This window comes from Coloeus monedula, assembly GCF_965178545.1.
Source record: "Coloeus monedula genome assembly, chromosome: 12".
Lineage (NCBI taxonomy): Eukaryota > Metazoa > Chordata > Aves > Passeriformes > Corvidae > Coloeus > Coloeus monedula.
Genome location: NC_138792.1, coordinates 9,153,677 through 9,175,750, shown reverse-complemented (window position 1 = coordinate 9,175,750; position 22,074 = coordinate 9,153,677). Strand labels below are relative to the sequence as shown.

The 22,074-nt window shown below is 35.7% G+C and overlaps 1 protein-coding gene across 3 annotated transcripts in view; it reads right to left on the bottom strand.

Moving 5' to 3' along the window:
• Window positions 1-562: 562 nt before the first annotated feature.
• LOC309577620 (putative global transcription activator SNF2L1) overlaps window positions 563-22,074 on the bottom strand; it is a 34,631-nt gene continuing 13,119 nt past the window's right edge. The window contains exons 11-24 of one of the 3 annotated variants that reach the window (XM_082289760.1): window positions 21,498-21,724; window positions 20,836-20,957; window positions 20,294-20,446; window positions 18,785-18,917; window positions 17,667-17,815; window positions 16,956-17,075; window positions 15,645-15,755; window positions 15,346-15,459; window positions 13,321-13,443; window positions 11,663-11,795; window positions 10,600-10,718; window positions 10,187-10,399; window positions 5,327-5,437; window positions 563-4,654 (exon numbers count right to left, since the gene is read on the bottom strand). In XM_082289760.1, the coding sequence (XP_082145886.1) occupies window positions 4,583-4,654; window positions 5,327-5,437; window positions 10,187-10,399; window positions 10,600-10,718; window positions 11,663-11,795; window positions 13,321-13,443; window positions 15,346-15,459; window positions 15,645-15,755; window positions 16,956-17,075; window positions 17,667-17,815; window positions 18,785-18,917; window positions 20,294-20,446; window positions 20,836-20,957; window positions 21,498-21,724 (1,900 nt within the window). In that variant the 3' untranslated portion in view covers window positions 563-4,582. Of the gene's footprint in view, window positions 4,655-5,183; window positions 5,438-10,186; window positions 10,400-10,599; window positions 10,719-11,662; window positions 11,796-13,320; window positions 13,444-15,345; window positions 15,460-15,644; window positions 15,756-16,955; window positions 17,076-17,666; window positions 17,816-18,784; window positions 18,918-20,293; window positions 20,447-20,835; window positions 20,958-21,497; window positions 21,725-22,074 lie in introns of those variants that run through there. The other 2 variants (XM_082289761.1, XM_082289759.1) reach the window with 2 other exon arrangements.

Below are 22,074 nucleotides of genomic sequence, written 5' to 3'. Positions count from 1 at the left end.
GTAGGAAAATGAGCATTCATGGAGGGCATGCACCTCTCCAAGCACAGTATCTAGCAAGTCTACTAGAGATCAACAAGTGCAACAAAAATTTTCATGGTTCTTACCACTGTGTCAGCTGGACTTAAGCGCCAAAGTATTTCATTTTAGTAACACACCAGAGGTATGAAATAAAAGGGAACCAGCAATATACTTTAATAAAGAATCAATATACATTGTGTGACAGTGTACTGAGACAACACAGGCAAGGCTGTCAAAAAAGCATAGGCACTACTAGTATAGTTTTAGATTACAAGAACCTATAATTTGAAAGCAGATGTGGAACAGCCACACACACCCCTTACGTTCAGCCACCATGGCCTGAAGGTTACGGGAGGCACAAGAACAACAAAACCAGATTAAACTACATTGAAAGTATCCAAGTAACAAGCCCCTGTGTACCAGAATTACCAGAAGACATCAAGTTCATATTAACTTTTATTTTCATATATGTACAACTTAAGAAACAAATCTCAGTTTGAAAATTTTAGAAGTTATCTTGAACAACACAACACCAACATACCTTTGAGGCAGCAAATATTACTCCTATTAAGGCTCTCATAAAAGGATGGATATCATGCAAATGCAATTAAAGAGTACAGTACATTTCAAAATATGCAAACTAAGCTCAACTTTAAGTCTTTCAGAAAAAGAACATATCAAACATTAGAACAATGACCCACAAACGCATTTACATACATGCTTGAAGCTAAGTACATGGACTAGATAAAATTAAGTAAAATGTAACAATTGTCAAGATCTCTTAGTCAGATCAGAACTACAGTTGGTGATCAATCCCTTCTAGCATCACAAGTGCCAATGTCTGCACCAACCTCATCATTTTACATTCACATAAACTGGTATTGACCGCAAAATTCCACCTTTTTTCAAGCTGTAATGCTTTGGCATTTATTTCTCATCACTGAAAGTACTTAATCCCCCTACTGAACGTGGGCAAGAGACATGAACAGAGTGCCTGCAACACAGCAGTGCACAGCAGGAGCTGCAGGCACTGCACAACAAAGTTACTTCCATTGATGCCAAACTAATTTTTGCTTTTATATGCTCCTCATATAGCTACAGAGCTACAAATATATATATGAAGAATATATAAAAGCAAAAATCAGTTTGTCATTACCATCAGGCACTTAGAGTCTGATTAATTTCTGTATACTGTACTCCTTCCTCATCATCTCAAAGAGGGATAGCTGCTTTTTTGTTAAACCATAACCAGCATTACCACTAAATCAAACAAGCAATGCTAATCTACAAGAAAAACATTCATACTTAATATTTTAGTATAATAACACCACTTGTGCAAACCAGCATCTAAAGATGGTCTAGTATTACCAGCAAGAAGAAAGTTCATTTCTTCTCTATGTCATTATAACAAACTGAAATTAAATACAATGAAGACGGTCAGCAGCATTACTTTTTTGGCGTCATCACTAACATAACTCAAAAATAAAAGGACTAGTAAGTTGGAAATGATGAAAATGTGAAAAGAAAACCACCACAATTGCTGTGACCTCTCCCAGGATGTTATGTGCACTGCTGGGTGAGCCAAAGGTGCTAGGTGACTTTCTTCAAGACTGATGTTTACACAAGCAAATTTTACTTGTCCACTGAAAAGGAACTAAATTAATTTTCAAAATGTTGTATCTTGCAGCATTTCTGGCAACTCTAAAATTGCCTGAAGGCCCAGACTTTTCAGAAGTTTTCTATCACATAACATTCAGTGCTTACTAATTTCTTACAAACAGTATTCCTCACCTAAGAAAAGAACAGTTAAAAGTAAAAGGAAGATGCTTTCATTTCTGTCATCTAATTTTGAGTCACAGCAGCATATAATTTAAGATACTGCTAGGCACACACTGTGTGGGTATCTGCAACTGGAAGAACGAAAAAGGGAAAAGAAAGATCCATTTTACTTTAATCCTGACCAGCAGCTGTTAGCAATTTTCTTTAGTTATCACTGTAGGACATGATGGATGGGAAGGCTCAATCCGCTAGGAACTGGTTTATAGCGTCCAAGTGCTCTCAAGGACTGTTGTTCAACAGCACATTCAGTTTAACTAGGGACTACAGACTGCAAGAGATAGCAGATAGTTCCTGGGAGAATCTATCATTCTTCAGAGAAGCTGTCTCATCAAGGGGATAATATCTGAAAGAACAATTGCATGATCTTTTGCTATATGGCTTGTGTACCATGTCATTGAGAAGAGTGAACATTAATTCAAGTGGTAACTCAAACCAAGAAATCTGCATAAAAGAACATGTTAAGATATTACCATTTTAAGACTTTCCATACACTTTGCAACACAGAGAAACCGGATACACAAAAACATGCAAGTCAAACAAAGCTAATCTACAATAAACAAAACCAGAATACACTTATTTCAAGACTTAAAACATTAAAATATTCATCCAATGCTAAATAGGAGCAATAGAATAAGCTCTAGACCTAGCCATGTAATTCCATAAACATTTCAATTGGCTCTTTCAGCCTTTATTTCCCTTCTCTTTCAACTTGTTTTTATAATTTCAGGCCATAAACTTAGTGAGTGGCACATGAGCCAAAAAGCAAATGTAAATAAGGCATCTTCCTCTCTCTATTAATAGCAATGCTCCAGGGATTTGTGGTTATATCTGCACGTAGCTGCACAGCCTTTTTCCATAATTACATGGGATGCCCTCCTCCCAAGGATAAAGCAGGATGTTAATTGCTCCAATACCAAAGCTATCATCTGGGGAGACATGCTCCTTTCCTGAGCACACCTACCCCACTAGGTTGCACACTCATTTAAAAACATGCTCTGACTCCAATCTCCTGCCTGGAAGTTGTGCCCCATCATTGTCAGATGTACCTTTCAACTCATCACATGAAGCTCAACAGATGAATACCAAGTCTTACAAATATAAGCCCAGTGAAATAATTAACGTGGTCCCTGGACAAAAGCTACAATCCAAAATATAGAATCTAATCTTTATAATTACCTTTTGAAATGCTCAACTAATTCATCACACCCATTTTGACCCAAACCTTAAACAGACATTACCAAAAAAGCTGGAAATTGCTCATCAAACTTAGGGACCCTAATCCCAGAAAACTTCAAAGACATGCCAATATATTTTAAATGACATAGAAGAATACGGGCAGAGCTCAAGAACTTTATTTTATAAAGTCCTGAATTTTACAAACACAGAAGAAGGTAGCAAATGCAAAGCACGAAATACAAAGAGTAAAGAGGTTTCTTTATCTCAAAACACCTCAAACCACTGAAGGAAGCAAACTGCACTACAAGTTTACAAGAAGTCTTCAAGGGAAGTACCATGTAAAGCACACTGCATGAATCTAGACCTGACATTATGAGGGCATGTCTCACCATAGCAAGGTCTGTACTAAACACCAGATCAGAGACAGAACATTAAAGTAAAACATCAGATGTCACAGTTACTGTTCTACTGATCCAGGAAAGGCAGAGACTCTGAAGTGAGCAGGAACTGTGAACCTGCTTAATAAAGGCCATTCTTGCAAAGTCAAAAAATCATACATCCAACACTTTCGTCCCTTCATTAAAATAGAAATACTAAAAAGGAGCACTCCATAACATATCCCCATTGCTTTTGACTGACATGTTGAGTAAAAGGTAAAAGAAGAACTTTAGCAGAGATAATTAGAGCAACGAAGATCTTTCAGCACAAGGCAGCAGAGCTGAGCAGCCTACCAACCAGAAAGTGAATTATTGTGTTTGCTACTTAAACAACCAGAAGCTGTTAGCTGACTACTTCCTTTTATGAGGCATAGAAAAGTTTTCATCTAGAAACCCTTCTGAAGAACACCTCACCCTGTGTTTAAGCATGTAGCCCAGCAGAAATCACTGATAAAGAAAAACAAGAAGTGTGTATTTGCTGGGTTTCCTTCTGAACATTTCAGAGAAAAATGTCCACGTAATGCACAGAGCAAACAAGGATGTCAGTCTAATTAGATTTTGTTTTGTCATGCTCCTGATCCTGTCTAAGTACTCCTCTGAAAAAAATCTGATTGATGATGAAGGCACAATTATACAAACCTTAACATTCTCTCTAAATGTAGCTATGCAAAAGGGAGAGAAGGTAGGGAAAACAAAGGTGAAGTATATTTCTCTTCAAATAATTAAGTCAGTTTATTTTCCAACAGCCATATAAATTTAAAATATGAAATAACAGTAATACAGCTATAGAATCTAGGTTTTCTTTCAAAGCAGCAGCATATAAAACATATAAAAGCCAAAAACCTCAGCACAAGCTTCAAAAAACCAAGGACTGAGTGAATTTTGCCAAAGACATAAACCTCACAAAATACAGTACACAAAAATACTGGAATGCATAAGATATAAAGCTACACATTTTAGGTAAAGAAAGCCGTTGTAAAGTATACAAAATTTGCAAAATTAAAGCATGGGACTTGGGGAAGAGTACCATGAATACAAAGAAGTTGGCAATTAATACACATAGATGGAGTGAAGAAAGTGGCAGTCTAATATTTAGCATTCGGTTTTCAGGTTCACGACTTCACTTTCTTAGCATCCTTTTTTCCAGAGTTCTCAGCAGCCAAATCTGCTTTTCTCTTCTGTGACTAAAGAAAAAAAATAAATATAAATTTCACAATAAATTTAAATACATAATTGACTATTTCAAAGGGAATGTATGACCCCAATGCATTCTAGATTTCAGTTCACCTTTGTAGGATATAATGGAAAGGCAAACATAAATCGCCAGTGTAGACACTTAATTCTCCTACCCTTTTTATATCCTTGAAATCATCACATAGTCTCAGTGGTGCAGGCACCACACATACCATGAATTGGATGACAAGATCAGGACCTTGACTTATACACAGTTCTGTTCTAAAGATGACAACCCTTCAAAATAAAAGCAGCACTTTCATTTCTTCTTCCAGCAATTATTATGTAAGGGAGGAAAAGAACTCTGAGAAGAAATTGAAGCAACGTGCGATGTACGTAAGTAGGCAGAAAGTAGGCAGTGGAACTTTCTAAAATGAGTGTTCCTCAGCTACTTAAACAAAAGGCTTCCCAAAAAAAAAAAAAGCCCCAAAATACTATGCACTGGGAATACCAACCCAAAAAAATCTAGAAGATCTGCGAATAGACAAGTATTTCAGTTTAATTTCTCAACTAATGGTTTCTACTAACGCAATCAGTGCCTACCATTATCTTTTATGTTTTCTAACAAAATATATAATGGAATTCTGCCCCACTAGAAGCAAAGTAAGTGCTGCTAAACATACTGCTGTAACTTTTGCTCCTCTTTTCTTCTTTTCAGCTCTTTCTTTTTCCTCAATTTCCATATTTTCTTTTTCTATTAACGATATGAGAGTATTGCAACGTCTCTGAAACTCCTAAGGAAAGAGAACACATCAGATTTTTAAGTAAATTATACAACTTCTCTTGCTTACGTAAGTATGTTCAAAATTCTTTAATTTCAAAGCATTTACATTTTCCTAAAATATTCAATAACACTAATCATTAGCTTAGTTACTATTATCTGTCTTTCCCTCAGTGTAACTTTTAGAAACAGAAAAGGATTTACTGTCCTCCTGACAAGGAGTTTTCAGGATTGTATCTTCCAAACGGACATCCCAAAAGACTGATGTGATCTTTCATTGGTTAATGAAGCAAATTACAGCCTGCCAGCATAGTATGCCAGATTTTAGGAAAGAGGTCTTCAAATATATCTTTAAAGGAGAGAGAAAAGGAAGTAAAGCTATCTTAAGCAATACTTTTTTCAAACAGACTAAGGTTTGGGGGTTTTTTGTGAAAAGACACTGTAGAGCTGCAAATTGGCCAAAAATCTATCCTGTCTTACATTGTGAATTCACTGCTATATTTTTACTCAAATAGCACCCAAGAGACAGTAGGCCCTAAATGCTTTAACATCAAGACTTGAAAGCCATCTGAAAGCCATCAGGACTAAATGCCACAAGGCTGTTTATACATTAAAAAGTATTTGCAATGCAACTCAAAATATCTGCATTGCAGTTACTAATGGTTAGCTTGCTTAAAAGAACTCAATTGACATGGACAGTTTCTTGTACCCCCATCTAAAAGATCTCTTACAAAATACCTAACAGTGCCTATTCTTATTATAATTACTCAATATATTCTATGTACTATTGAGAACATGATTCCATGGGCTTTTCTTTCCAACTCGAAGCAGAAAGCTTTCTTCTGAGAAAAAAAAAAAAACCCCAAAAATATGTCTTATCTCTGTTAAACTCAGTGAAGCCATTTTTGAAACACAGGCTATCCTAGAATTACCTAGTAGCATAAATCTTAACCTACAATGGGTCCATTTGCAATGAAGTGAACAGCTGACCTTTTTGCCCAGAAATTAGTCTCTATTTTCTCAGCATCTGTAAGCTGGGTACTGCCTCAGCCACCATGGTCCCTGACAGAAAACGATGCAGCCTCTGTGCTTTCCTGATCCTGAACCTTCTCACACAGGCGGGCATGTGACTCATCTTTGAGACATTCAAACCCTCAAGCTTAACCACATTCTTTAAGTTCTACAGTTGTCACAGATTCCTCTACAAAGGATGCTCCATGGCCTTGGGCAAAAGCTGTGTAGTTCAGAATGGACACAGAGAATCCTACCACCACATGAATTCTTTTTACCAGACACACACAAAAAAAATCCTCAGGACATTTTTCTTAACAACTCCCTTCCAGAAATGTTCCAGTGTCATGCTTGTAGCTTCACAAGGTATGGTAGTAAGTCATTTCTATCACATCCTGTAGCAGTAACCCCACACCCTCCAGTAAAGGTTAAGCCACGAATTAGGGTGCCATGCTTGTGCCCTGGTATGTGACAGTCCTGGAGCTAAAATACTCTCACTTTAACCAACAAACTTCCTCAAATTCCACCCAAACAACAATTTTTAGATAAAAAAGCAACAAGTCTGAGTAAACTCGAGTTCAAGCCATCCCAACATACACTGCAATCCCAAACATAGAACAAAAGAGAGCCTCTGTCCCAAAAACCTACACACTACAGATGAACAGAGATGAAAGAAGACCAATATAGAATGATGCTTGTCAATATGCCAGAAGTATTTTATATCATTTAAATTTGTGTATATTGCACTCAGACTTAGGAGCTGAGGTCAAGACTGATGACAAGCTGCCTCATGATAATAATAATCAGCTGGATTTTTTCTAGCATATGAGAAACCGGACTGTGTTAAACTCAAGACAAGCAACTAATCAGAAAGGACTAAGAAATAACCTTGATCCATTTGCCATAAGGCACTCAGAAAGATCCTACTTTTTCCTGGGGACAAATGCTTGCATAAACACATACATTTGTAAAGTGTTCATGTTCATGGTTAGACTTCCAGATGGACTACTGCTCCAAAGCATCTGCTGTGGACAGAGGATGGACTCAAGAACAATTTTCTCTGGAGAATCACAGAATCAGCTGACAGTAAGATGTGACATGCACACAGGTTTCTGGTACATCTACCATGAGAAAGAATCTGAGTGATAAATCCTGCACTGAGCTACTGAAATTTCAATATGGACTGCTGCATTCCATTTTAGTGTTATAAAAATACACTTATTTAAAACGCTTTGCACTTTCAGAGATGAGTTTTTATTCTGTGTGGCCTGATACTTTTCTCTTTAGGATGGAAAGACAGAAGATGTACTTTGTTCACCCCTTCACAGCTATAAAGACCTGTATTGCAATAAATAAGATGGGAGCACTGAACCATTGCCTTCCACATGGCTGGAGGCAGAGATGCTGACTTGGGAGCAAAGGCAGCCCTCAGCTCTGTCCACAGCCCCGATACTCCTGTATTTACTAAGGAGTCATTTGTCTTATGCTGGGGAATGTTTGCAGAAAGGTAAAAGAGAATATGCATAATTTATGACTTCAGAGAACAGATACATGCTTCACTGCTGCCATGATATTTTGCATTCTTCCTGCATGGACAGAAATTTAAAAAAAAAAAAAAAACCCAAAACAAAAAAGAACTCAATTTAAAAAGAAAAAAAAATTTACAATCTTGGCACTTGTGATATCTTTAAAAACTTACATTTTGGATAAACCATATGATTTTGAAATAATTAAATGAAGCAGAATTTGTTTTTCAAAGAGAAATCTTCAGGAGAAGAAACAGAAATAATAAGATGGAAGATAAATTAGCTATTTATATGGAATTCAAGAGACATCTAGTGGTTAGAACACAAAGTTTTGTCAAAGAGCCTACTAAGCTCTTTTCAGAATTATGCTGCCCTTCTTATCTTGTTTAATAGGAGTTTAAATGATCACATGTAAGTTTTAACATTCTAAGAAGCCCCTCCACTTTCACTGAATTTATTGACTCCTCTATAAATATTTGTTTATACTGCATTCATTATTCTTATTATGTGAGAATATGTGATTTTATGCGATTTTCCAGCACATTTCTTTACAAAAAAAAATCATTGAACTAGTGCAAAATGGACCCATAGAAATTAATACCTCCACAAATGCCAAGATATTAGAATATATCAGCTATATTACTAAACCATAGAGAGCATGCTAATTTAGAACATTTCAGAAAATTAAATGCACATTGAAAGTGAAAAATTGTTTTAAGTTTGTATTTCCATAATATTCTTTTTCAACCGTGTAGTAGCAGAAAAACTAAAAATATTAATGGATAGAATTTTAAGAGAAAATCTAAGCCAAAAGATTCATTATATGCCCAGTGTGTCAGTTTCAGCATTAAGACACCACAGAACATACTTCTATACTTCAGCAAATGATTTCTATCCCCTTTAAAAAGAAAAGTATATGGAACATAAGGATCTGCAAGGTTTAAATTGAATATTTAACTCTACCCCTGACAACTATATATCAACTAATATTAAACACTGAGCTACATTTTTAATTTCTAGTACCCATTTCTATGATTTATTTAAATGGATTCCTGCACAGACAACTTAAAAGAAACTTCTTAATATACTAAATATTGGAGGCTTCTCTCTTTATGGCTGTAATTTTAAAATCCAGTATTTCTTCAAACAGACATTTTAGTAAGTAACACTTGTAATTCTTTTTAATTAAGGGCTAACTGCTGCACTATCCAGAAGCACTTTAACTGCTGAAATATCAAGTAAAAAATTGTATTGCGTAACTATAAGTGGTACTGGGAAAAGCAAATACCCAGCTGTTCAAATACAATTTTAAATATTTTATCTTATGTTTTATTTATTCTTAGTACAGTACCCAGAACTCTGAAAGAACATTCTTTCAGATAAGCAAATCCTGAGGTCAGGAAATGAAGACAAACAAGTAGAAAGAGCTGAGCAAAAATTTTGAGACAGATCCAACAGCTTTTTATCACTGCAAGAGTCCCATATTCTGATGCTGGTACCCACATACCAGCAACCACCAAAGCTTCTGTTAGTGTTATCAACTCCTGCTTAATGACTGAATTAAAAATCAATGGCTCTGCTCTAACATTCAGAGTACTAGTCTAGACTGCTATTAACCTTGTATTATATTCCCTAAATACAAACAAAAATTTCAGGAAAGTATACATAAAGAAATTTAAGCACTTGTAGTTGTGAATGTGGATTATCCCATGCAAAGTGCATTTTCAACCTGTTGCTTCAATGATTAATTTCTATGTGAATCACTAATTTTCCTCATGCTGTTAGAAATTAAATACTGTATTAGAAAACCTGCTCCTTTCTCCAAGTATATTATTCAGATATTTTCAGTGTTTAATTATCCAAAAATTCTAAAAAAGTCATATTTTAAGAGACATTGTTTGATAAAACACTCAGTTTGCAATAAAATTAACAAGGATATTTTTAAGTCTAGTCTACCTCTGCATTAATCCCTTTGGGTGACATGGGACTTCAGCTTGGCAGGTTTTCTAATCTGTTTGTTTCAGTTGGAATGTTTTTGCTGTACTAAAGGAAAAGGTTACTTTAAAAAAAATAGAAACGAAAATAAAAAACCTTAAGTTATTCTTTCAGCACTTGTTTCCTGAACACCAGTGTTCCAGCACAAACCCAAATTTTATGTGGTGGTGCTTAAAAGAAAGGAACAAGACACTTCATGTCATGCCCTAGTCCCTGGAAGTGGTACTCACCATTGCAGTTCTGGATTTGATAAACCAGTCGAACCTGAACTGAGGAGCATTGCGCACGCACTGCCTCAGCTCCTCATACACGTTTTCCTTGTCAAAGCCCATCTTGTGTAACATACAGATCAAAAATCTGTCTTCTTCTTCCGTGTAATTTTTCCCTTTGTTTGTCCCATACTGAATACGCAGCTGATGAAAAGGTGCTTTGTACCTTGCAATCTGAATGCAAAACAAAAATAAGGACTAATAAACATACAGTGCTACATCAAGGAATTATTGCACGTTACTGTAGATCACTGATAGATGGTATGCTACCTATGCTGCATAAAAAGACAGAACTCCCATCCCCAACTATTCCTTTTCTGAAGAAATTTTTTGGAAGAAGTCAGCTGCAGAAACAAAAAACTTAGAATCATTACTTTGGCATCAAGGGCTTTCTTGATACTGATCCTCCGCTGAATTCTTGCCTCTCCTCGTTCAATTTGAGCCATAATCCTCTCAATGTCCTGTAGTTCATTACAACGTTCCCAGAAAACGGCTAAAAACACAAAACAAAATTGTTGAATATAATCTTTTCCTCTACTCCTACTATTTTACTCAGTTAAGATACTCTGGCAAAAAAAATAAATGTAGCCTGTGGTTCCATTAAATCATGAACAATGAGCTAATGCTCTCCAGCTTATTATGCTAGCCAAAAAACAAGCTTGCACAGACTCTTTATTCAATATCTTTAAAGCTTAACTATAAGCAAAGGCTTAGTAAAAATTCTAACAAAATTTACATTCCACATAATTAATTGTAGTCATGTAAAACTCTGAAAAAAATACTTTTAAGGATGCTTTCCATAACAGTGGTGAAACAGAGCTGCCAGTCTAGCAGTGAAACACATTCATATTTTTGTTTTCACTAGCTATCTCTAACATCAGAGGATACTTAGTCTCTCTATTATAAAAGCTACTCATTTGTGGTTGCTCCAATGATACAAGTTTTAGTCAACCCAAAATAAATTCAACACTTTGAACAGAACTCTTGTGGAGCTCTTCCTTTTCAACTATAGGAAGAACATTGCAAAGTTAATTTTATGAAGGTGTTTGGTAAAATTACATCCAAGGCTGAAAGAGGAAGAAATCTAAAAAGCACTGTGTAAATACAAAAGAAAGATACAGTGTACTAGCTAAAATAGCAGAGACAGAGCATAAAGAATCACATTGCCACTATAAGGCAGCTTCACAATTCCACAAGTCCATGTTATCAGTGAGAATTAACTATGTCAAATTCTAAATCTTGACTAAGGAGGGATAAAGGCAGCTGCAGGTGTTAAGTTATCAAATCAACCTTTTTAACAGAATTTTTTCTTCTAAAAAAAAAAAAATTCTTCCATGCATCCAAATTCTCTATCGTGTAATTTTAAAAGAACACGTAGCAAAAATCGTGGTAATACAGTGGTATTAGGAAATAAATACATTTTAAAATATCACAAACCTGAGTACTCAATGACCTCCTCAGGTGACTTTCCTTCCACCTCACGGGCAATATTGTCTATATCATCACGACCATATTTCTCATTAGCTTTAATAAACTGGTTAAAATCTCTTTTATTCCAGTTTGTAAAACCCTGTAAGCAGCAAGAAGGCATTATTAGGTCAAAGGGAAACATTTTCCAAAATTTTGATTTATGTAAGTACCATTTGCTCCTCTGCAACATCACATAATTACAGCAGCTAATGGTCTTTCAGGATTTCCATAAACTTGCGTTATCCAGGGTTTATTACTGAATCATTAAAAGTCTAAAGAGTTATTTTTGGGCATGACTTCATGTGCATTAGTAAGAGCTTTTTATCCTTTCTTTTTAAAGTTTTTGTGATACTTCTCCAAAGAAACCAGCTCAGTGACAGTCGCCCTTCAGTGGATACAAGCACCACACTTCAGAGGAGTACAGGGTGCAGCAATGCAAGTGTCATCACAAGTTCTTAGAGCAGTGCAAGTATCTAAAGCAAGAGCTCCTACTTCAGATGTTTACAAACCTGGAACCAGACAAACAGGTGGATGAAAGTATAAGTATGTCAAGAAACCATCTCTAGTCCAAAAAGATGCAATCAAATGCAAACTCTAAAGCACTGTCAAACAGAGAATTTGTTATGCACCAAAGTAATCAATCCCAAACTGAACAAGCGAGATGAAATGCACAAAAACATCATCCAAGAAAGAAACATTACAATTTAAAGACAGGGAAAGCAGGAAACACCAAGAACAAACAAGACAATCACATGCCTGGGCAATAATCTGTAGTGCATTGAGTTTCTTTCATCACAGAAATGTATTTACAAGGAGCTTTGTCAGCTCTCCAGCTGAATAAACTCACTCCACAATTAGACAGCATCTTCAGAGTGAGTCTAATATACAAGTATTTCTTTTTAATCATTAACAGCAGTACTGATATGCATATCAGCACATCAACTTAAATATTTCCTCTGCTATACATATGTGAAATTAATAGTGAAATTGTGACCTTGCAATTTTCTTCCAAGGTACACTAGGCTCAATTCTTTAACAGAAAATTTTCTGAATCAAAAAATCCTGTTACTTTGAGACACACCTTTCTCCTTAACAATCAGCTTTTAATAAGCCCACTCAGCAGGGTAACCAGCCAAAAGGTCCAGAAACTAGCCAGTGACAGGGATTCAGTCCCAGTATAAAAGGAACATGCCTAACAACCCAACTGGGACAAAATTATGGATGTGACATGCCTTAGACACCTGCATAAACACCATGTATGTTGACACAGGCTTGTCCTGATTCAAACCCTTTTTGATTTAAAAAGACCACAAGCCATATGCATGTACAACAAACCCACTGATTGGCTTTCTGCATGTATTGCTGGGTAGTGCATCTACTATACAAGTTGTTGCCTCAGAAATGTTCAAAGACATTCAAGGAAACAGTAGATGACCAAGATGTAAACTTGTTGAAGGACAGGAAAGATCCCTCAAAGCAAAACCAATCAAAATCATTACATGTTGTGTGCTCTCTTCTTTCAATAACATCAGCATAGCTTTCCTGTGTGTATTTACCATTATTAGTACTGATATTCCACACTAGCAAAAACCTATGATGAAATACTTCAGCTGATTTTATTTTACCTGTGTTAGAAGCTTTTCTTTCTCTTCACTTTCCTCAGTATTCAGAGGCATAGACTCATCTATCTTCTTTTGTTCCTCCTTTTGTACCTGAGCTGCATTTGGAAGGTCAGGATTCCTGGGGACCTAAAATCAGGGGAATCAAAAAGCAGTAGTACACCAATGTTATTTCAAAGATTGCATTTTAGAAGCACTGATCTGTGCAAGTTACCAAATGTGTTCTACCTAGATTCAAATCTCATTGCTTAAACCTCTCCTCCCAAAAACAGGACTGGATTTAAGTTCTAAGTTCGTTATGCCCTGGACCCACCACTCCTACACACAATGACCACGGGATATTGTGAGAGGCAGAGCTGTCACAGGTCACTGATTTCAGTGGCACCTTTCACTAGCAAAGGACCTGCTTTCCATCGTTCAGTGGTTTAGAATGTTTTATAACTACAGCGAAACACTAAGTTCTGCCAGGTTTACTATAAAGCCATGCACGCTGCCAAAGAAGGACCAGACACACAACACAATGTAAACAAGGACAAGCAACATTTGATCTGTCCCTCTCCACACTGACCAATTTAATATTTGTGACCTTTCAACTGTATTCCAATTCCACTGCACATAACAGCAAACAAGTCAGAAACCAGTATTCAGTAAAGGTTTAGTAGACCTTACGTATTTCTGCAGCAAAAGGTAGTGGAAGTGTTTAGCTAGTTTTAATATATAAGAAATCTTCTTGACTTTACTGGTTTAAATTAAGACTGACACATAAAGCTTGGTCTCTGCCTATTGGATACCTTCTGATACTCTTTATGGCAGTTTTCAGTTTTAATAATAAACTCTCTTCAGATTGAAAGAGCAATACTCATATTTCCATTTCAAAGCAAAACAAATTTAATTATATTTATCACTTTCACCACCAGTAAACAGTCAAACTAACTTTTTAAGATAACAACTATTCATGTTCGACCTTTCCAGTCTGACAGGTTTCCGTAACAGGGCTGAAACACCTCTTTTTACACTCATATTGTCAACATTAGCAATTCTCCCATCCTTCTTTGTTGGAGCATTAATTGAATAAATTTTTTCCCTAAACTAATTACATACTTAACTTAATTCTATCTGCCATCCCCATGAAATTCTTTTGGCTGCAAACAAGATTCTAAGATACCTTCTGCTTTTTCTTAAAAATACATTTTGCTAACATTAATTCTACTGTCTGGCAGCACCAATTTTCTATCTGTTGCTTTGTATGACAATTTTATATTCTCCAACACATTTTATAGGTGATTTTTTCTTGCTGTAAACTGTCATGAAACCTGGGACTTTTTAAAGCAAGTTACAGACATGTCTGGCTGGAAGTAGGGAATCCATTTGGTTTATTCAATCTATTCTGGTCCAAGTAAGGATCACAACATTAAAACAGAATCTGTTCACTGCTTGTCCAGTAATGTCAGCAGGGAAAAGGGAGAAATTCAGCTAAGGCACAGTAGGAAGGGAAAAAAAAGGAAAAGAGAGAAGTCTGTTGTCTCCCTTTTTGTAGTAGTAATACATTTAGACTTCTCCACACCTTTAAACCTCTTATATCCCAGCAAAATCCAAGGAAAATCGATGTCATTTTACTTAAGAGAATAGTGACTTTGTGTTGATATGAAGGTATTTTCTAAATAAGACATACAAAAGTTTTTACTAAAAACATCATACCCTGGAAGGTGACCTTATATTAGCCAAATTTTCCTCACCTTAGACCACATGTCACACATTTGGTTTTGAGTATATGAAGCATCACAACTGTCTTTCCTACTCTATTTTATCGTTAGGAATACACCACAAAACACAAAGCTACACAGATATGGAATTTTTAGTGAAGGAAAGAATGACAGATTACTTTTTCTGCTCCTCAGTGGAACAGAAACAGAAGAATAGAGGCTTTAAGCCATTTCTTTCACAGTAAATTGACAAGTCAAGGTTGCAACGAATTTACAAAAAGGAATACAAATACATTTCACTGGTTTGAAAAGAAGAAAAATGCATTACCTTATATCCTATAGTCTTACGGTAATACAGAATTTCTTTTTCCAGAAGTTCAAATAACCGTGGTGGGAAAAACTGAAAATCCTGAATATTTGGTTGTTTTGGAGGTCGTGGAGCCTTCAGAAACATACAGACACATCAACATGATAGAAGCTTAACTTTTCTGCAAGTAAACTACCATAATTCAGAGCAGTGGCAACCTACGACTTTGTAAATATATTGGGGTAGAGCAGGGGATGCAGCATGGGAAAGAAGGACCAAAAGAATGACATAAAAACACTCCATACTTGCCAACTTCTTACCTTGGGGACTTTTGGTTCACTGACACGTAGGGCTTCTCTGAAATAAGCATCCACTGCATAATTGGCTTTGCGTTCTCTTTTTGGAGGCTCAATCCATTCCATCATGCTCAGCTTAACACAGAACAGAATAAAAAACTACTAAAGTAACTGTCTGCTTCCCTAAAGTCACAAGAATAATGACTAATATGGCATTGCAAAACAGGAATGTATTTTTGCACAGCAAATCTAATGATTGTGCTCAATAATTTGGACACTCTACAATAGAGCTCAAAAATAAGCTAGAAATGACAGCTTATTATAACAAGTATTTAAGCACATAAAAGATAATAAGTAAGGCAGTGCAGTGGCAAGAAACTATTTTTTTTACAGTATTCTAAGTATTTCAGACACCTGAGTAGGGTTATGATTCCATCTACCAAAACACAATGGAAGGGCTGAGGACTTGGGCTCTGAATTCTCTAATTTCTTGTGATATGAATAAATTGCTTCTTCTCTAAATATCACAATGAATAACCTCTCTAAAGGCTACAACACAGACAAAAAATCCATTAGCAGTCAATTAATCTTAACTAAATCCTTGAAGTTACTAAAGTGTATTTCATACTATGCTGCACTTAATTCTCGTAATGAAATTATCAACACAAAGAATTTTATGTATATACCTACACACTGTACTATATTCTCACCAAACAATTTATTTTTCTAGATGCTTCTTCAAAATCAATTAAAAACCTGAGTTAGAAGGGCATTTTGTAGGTAACAAGTAAGAACTCACATATCTGATTCCAGGTAAGACCTTAAGGATATCTTCACTACAGATCTTGTACAAAACAGAGATGCAGAGGGAACATTGTGGGATTGAGTAATACCTCTTTGTAGGGATGATCCTTCTATTATTGGGTAAAATCAATGTACAAACAGTTCAAATTAATGCTTGTGACTAAAACCTTCACTGCAAAAACAGACTCAAGTCCAAGATCCACATTAAAAGTCATTGTCAGGCCTGTATTTTCCCCTCAGTTATGTGATAGCAAAATAATACTGACTGCAGCAGTACAGTAGGATGCAACACAGTGGTTTTGCTGCAAAAGGGGTAACACCTGAGCAATATTATCAGATTTTACCATGAAAAAACAGTGGGGCTGAAAGCTAGTTTAACAAAATTTCAGAATATTAATGCTTGGGCAGAGCCAAATGAATTTTTCAATAGCTCCTTACTTCTCTAGAACAACCTTCATAGTCATAACAATTATAGTGTGGCTTTTATGCTTGCACCTCTAAACTGAACTCTTAAACACTATGAAAAATTACCTTTTGTTTTTCTCTGTAATCTTCACCTTCAAAGTTGTATAAGCTCATCTCTGTGTCCATAGTAAAATTTCGTAGGGAACTCTCTCCCATTTTCTGCAATCGTTCATTCATTTCAGCTGTCTAAAAAGAGAAGAAGATACTTTTAGGCTCACTCAAGCTGTTTTATCTTTTCTGAAAAAAAACAGCTTTCATCATTACTACAACATTCTCAACATCTTTTTCCGATTTCAACTTTTATTTACATTTTCTTCTAAAAGGAGATACCCACTGTCCTTTTCAATTTACAGCAATTTAACTTCAAGACTCCCCATTAAACTAAATATATTATGTTGGGATGTAGTCCTACAACCGTAGAATTTAAGTTTAAAATTTAAATTAAATTTATGCCCATCTCTCTGGAGCTGAAATGGCAGTTCATTTTTTCACAGAGCCATCTATTCCCTAATGAAGTTCCATAAAGATTTTGTGTCTCTCAGAATTGTTGGCATTAAATTTACATTTTTCTAAAACACAACAAAATAAGCAGTGCTTAGATATGATGCACAGAGCATGAACCTTGAATATAATTATAATCACTAATTCTACTCCTTCAAAACTTTCACAAGATATAAAATCTGCACAAATGGTAAAGTAATAATGGATTTACATCATCAGATCTCATTCCATTTTGTGCATATATATTTTGCATTCCATATGAAACAGTTCTCTAACCTTCTTTTCACCTCTTTCTAAAATAGTGGTTATATCTTCTTCTGTCAGCTCACTGTCTTTGGAAGCAAACACATGCGTGGCTCCATGCCGGATCATCTGCAGCATTTCATCTTTTGCCAGTTTGTTGGACTGTTGGTCTATGAGCCTTCCTACAATCACAAGAAATGTGTTGAAAGTTATAATATGGGAGTTCTAGTAGGACAATGCAAACAGTGGATTTTTTTACTTCACTGACAGAAAAGGAAAGGAAAAACAGAACAACCACACAAAAAAATACATTTCACTCGAGATGAGGATAAATGGAAGTCAGGAACTTTGGGGAAAATAAAAAAAACAACTTTGACTCAAGCCGTAACAAAAAAATGTTTCACATTCAGATAATCCAAGTTTTACATTTAAGATCTTATTCTTACAAAGTTAGCTGAACTTTTAAGATCACAATCTTATCTCAGGATGAAAAATTACAAAGTATTCTGTAATAACCACTAAGAAGTACTTGATATTTTCAACACCCAGTTCACTGATTTCAACCCAATTTTCTGATTATTTTTCCCAAAATTTGAATTTCTACTCCAAAATTTCACTTATCCTATCTCATTTCTTCTCATGCTATCAAAATTTTGACCATCATCCTTTCAGTAGCCCACCCTTTGTAAGTACGAACAACCCTAAAAACTAAGCTTGAGTACCTTAGTTTTTGACAAACTATTCTTCTAAGAGCTTCTAAACAAAAATAGACAAAGGTTTTTTGTTGTCAGTTAACTCTTATGTGGCAGCAAGCATATGTATATAATTATTTTAACTGCCAGGGAACATACCTGATTTTCTTTTTTTTCTTTTTAACGTAACACAAAACCAAGTAACATCTATTCAGCTGTAGTTTACTTCCCTCATTTAGACTCCTACTGTAACTCTATGTCTACATTAATCAGGAAAACAGAATTTAAAAATAATTCAGCTGAACAAGTGAATACTTTGTTCACATTAGGTTGACTTAGTACACTGCTATTATACACAAGGCCTGCTTTGTTTAACGCTGTACATTTGTACAGTTATTTAACCACACTTTAAGGGACTGAACAATTCTGTTGCAGACAAACATATATAGCAGTTGATACCTTGTTGTATAACTATAGAGTCCAGCCTCAGTTTTATTTCAGCTCTTTCTACAATCCTCTCTTCAACAGTATTATCAGTGATAAGTCGAAACACCCGTACTGGTTTCTTTTGACCAATACGATGCGCACGATCCTAACAAACATAAATCAATGAGTGTTCAGCAACAAGAACTCACAAGCAATAGACAGTTAGCTTGCAGAAACAGCAGCCTCAAACTAGCATTGTACTTCTTGGTCCCTTGACTATTCAAGGGCACGGAACACTGTAAAACCAGTATTCTAATATTCACTTATACCTGGCTATTACACTTCTAAAGTTTGAGTCATTCCGTAGCAATAAATGCATCTTCCTCATTGTAAACGAAGATAACTGAATGTCTGTCCAGACTACAGCTGGGAAGTGCAGGTACAACACCACATACATGCATACACTTGTACTGCTTTCAAATGAATACTTTCACTTGACACAGGTACTGAAACTTCTGTATCCCTGGCTTGAGCACATTAATTCCATTTGCAGAGTTCCTGGAGCCACAGCTCCAACACTGTGCTTGTCCCAAGCCAGCAAATGAGGTTTATGACTGACACACTACACTCACTTGTAACAAAACTTGTGTTTATCCTCTCTGGAAAATGTCCTTTTGAAGAAAAAGAAGTTAAACAGCTGCCTTCTAAGCTGTAGGTACCAGGATTTTCTGACTGTCCTTTAAATACAAGTTGCTAAATCTTTTATTCTCCTGCATAATACTAATTTCTTCCTGAAAACCCTACTGAAGGTCACAAATCACACAAGTTTCCAGGAAGTTGGTCTACTATTGGCAATAAGCATGCATATCAAAAGGATAAGCCATTCATATTAAATATTTGATGTGTTTAAGTGCATTAAAAGAAAATTTTAAATTACAAACCACTGAACAAATACCCACCCTCCCAACCATGCAAGAAGGATCACATGAGTTTTATTCCACACGAAACAAATTACAGAATCTATTTTTTTTACATTCAGCACTCAGAAAGAGAATATTTTAGTAGGTTTAACCCAAAGGTAACCCTCTTCCCCCCAGCATCACCACCAAATGCTTTTATGCTTATGCACAAACAAAAAGCAAAAGCATAAACTCCCCAAATGAGGGGACTATAAGACTGCATGCTTCTAATTATTTGTTATTATTTTGCAAACAGTCCTCCATTATTCATTTGCTGTTCTCTTCTGAAAAGACAGTATTAAGAATAATTCTATAATTCCATTAACAATATTAATACAGTATTTTGACAGAAGTAATCTGCCATTATGAAAATAATGATGACAAATATTTACAGACAAAAATCTACAGTTTCCTCCACAAATTCTGGTCATGCCCTTTTTATTCAATTCTTTAGTTTCTTGGTATTGTCTTATGTATACAAAAAGTAAAGAAAAATAACAAAAATGCAAGTTCTGAAAACAGTTATACAAAATACAACACTGACAACTTAAACAAACAAATGTGTATTAGAGAACTAGCTCACCATGGCTTGCAGATCTACTTGAGGGTTCCAATCTGAATCATAGAGAATAACCACATCAGCAGTTGCCAAATTAATTCCAAGACCTCCAGCTCTGGTACTCAGCATGAAAATGAATTTACTGCTGTTGGGAGCATTAAATGTGTCAATTGCTTCCTGAAAGAAAAAAAAAAGGTGTCACTAAAGTATCAGATCTTTCACACAAGTTTCCAGTATGTTGGTGGCTTTCCAACTAAATTTCTTTTAAATTTACACAATTTCCATATAAAAAAGAATTTTATCAAAGTAAGAAACTGTATGTTTGGACAGGTGAGAAAATCCATACTGACTCCACAACATATTGTGTTTTTCATTTAGCTGAGGAACAAATGAAATGTACTGTGGACTTTGGTTAAGAAAAACATACCCTTGGCAGCCTTTTAAAAACTGTAGCATTTCTGCTTTACTTTAAACAATGATGCAGCTACATACATATATGTAAGTAATAACTTATTAATCTAATGTGTAAACCAAAGGCATTTCTTGTTTGCATACAGCTTTCCCACCTCTCTTTCCTCATGTGGTGTCTGCCCATCAAGTCTGCAGTACTCATACCCACGCCACATGCAATAGTCTTCCAAAATATCCAGCAAGCGAGTCATCTGACTGAACAGCAGAACTCTGGAACCTGACAGAACACAGAATGTTCCAACGTTCATTTTATATTTTCACATTGATCTTATCACAGAGCTACTACAGAGTATGACTGAGAATTTATGTGAAATATTCTGTACTATGTCTAATTTAAGTAACTCTTTCTTCTCAAGTTACTTTCCTGGTAGTGATTTGACTACTCGAGAATATTATTTGATAAATTATACAGGAGAAATACATAACCAAAGAAAGATAACACTTCAAGCCATCACAAGGAAATTGGGTGATGACTGATGTGCACAGACAAAATAATCCTATCATCAGAAATTTTCTTACAGAAAGGAGAAGGGAGGCTCTACTCTTCCTTTCCTTCTACTTCTCCGTATTTTTCGTCTTACTCATCATTTCCATAAAATTTCTTTCTCTTCATGTGTTAAGATCTACAGAAAATTCATTTTCCACAAAAACCTCACAGAAAGTAATGAATACATTTGCTGCAGGAAAGGCTATTTTTGAAAGATAATTTAACTTACAAGGAGCATTCAGATTACTGCTGTCCATGAACAGTACTCACCCTGCTCTCTGAGTTTTGCCAGCAGCTTATCCAGAACTAACATTTTACCACTGTTGGTGATGAGATGAGTGTCAGTGGTGTAAGGAGGGCCTGGCTCAGCACCATCAAACAGGTAAGGATGGTTACAGCACTTCCGCAGCTGCATCAGAATATTCAGCAGACGCATCTTATCCATTTTCCCAGCTGAATTCAGGATATCAATATCTTTCATCAGGATCCTGGTATACCTGAGGTTTTAAGGGCAGTTTTGAACAACTTTCCGGTTTTTATTTGACATTTAGTACACGAATGAACCCCTGCAATATCCCAATTACTTATTTTTGGATGTGGGAGTCATTTATATAACATTGAGCTATATTATGAAAGTTGGCAAAAACATCTAACTGATAATAAGGCTTTATAAATCCATGTCTAAACATGAAAGGGAATCTCTCTGTGAGAGACAATGATCTGTCATTCACTGGATTATTTTACACTTTCATTTTAGTAGTACAAAGTGGATTAAAAAAATATCACTTATTTGACAGAAACTGCTACAACTGACCTGGCTTCTTGTCTCACGTTCTTCTGGGTATGT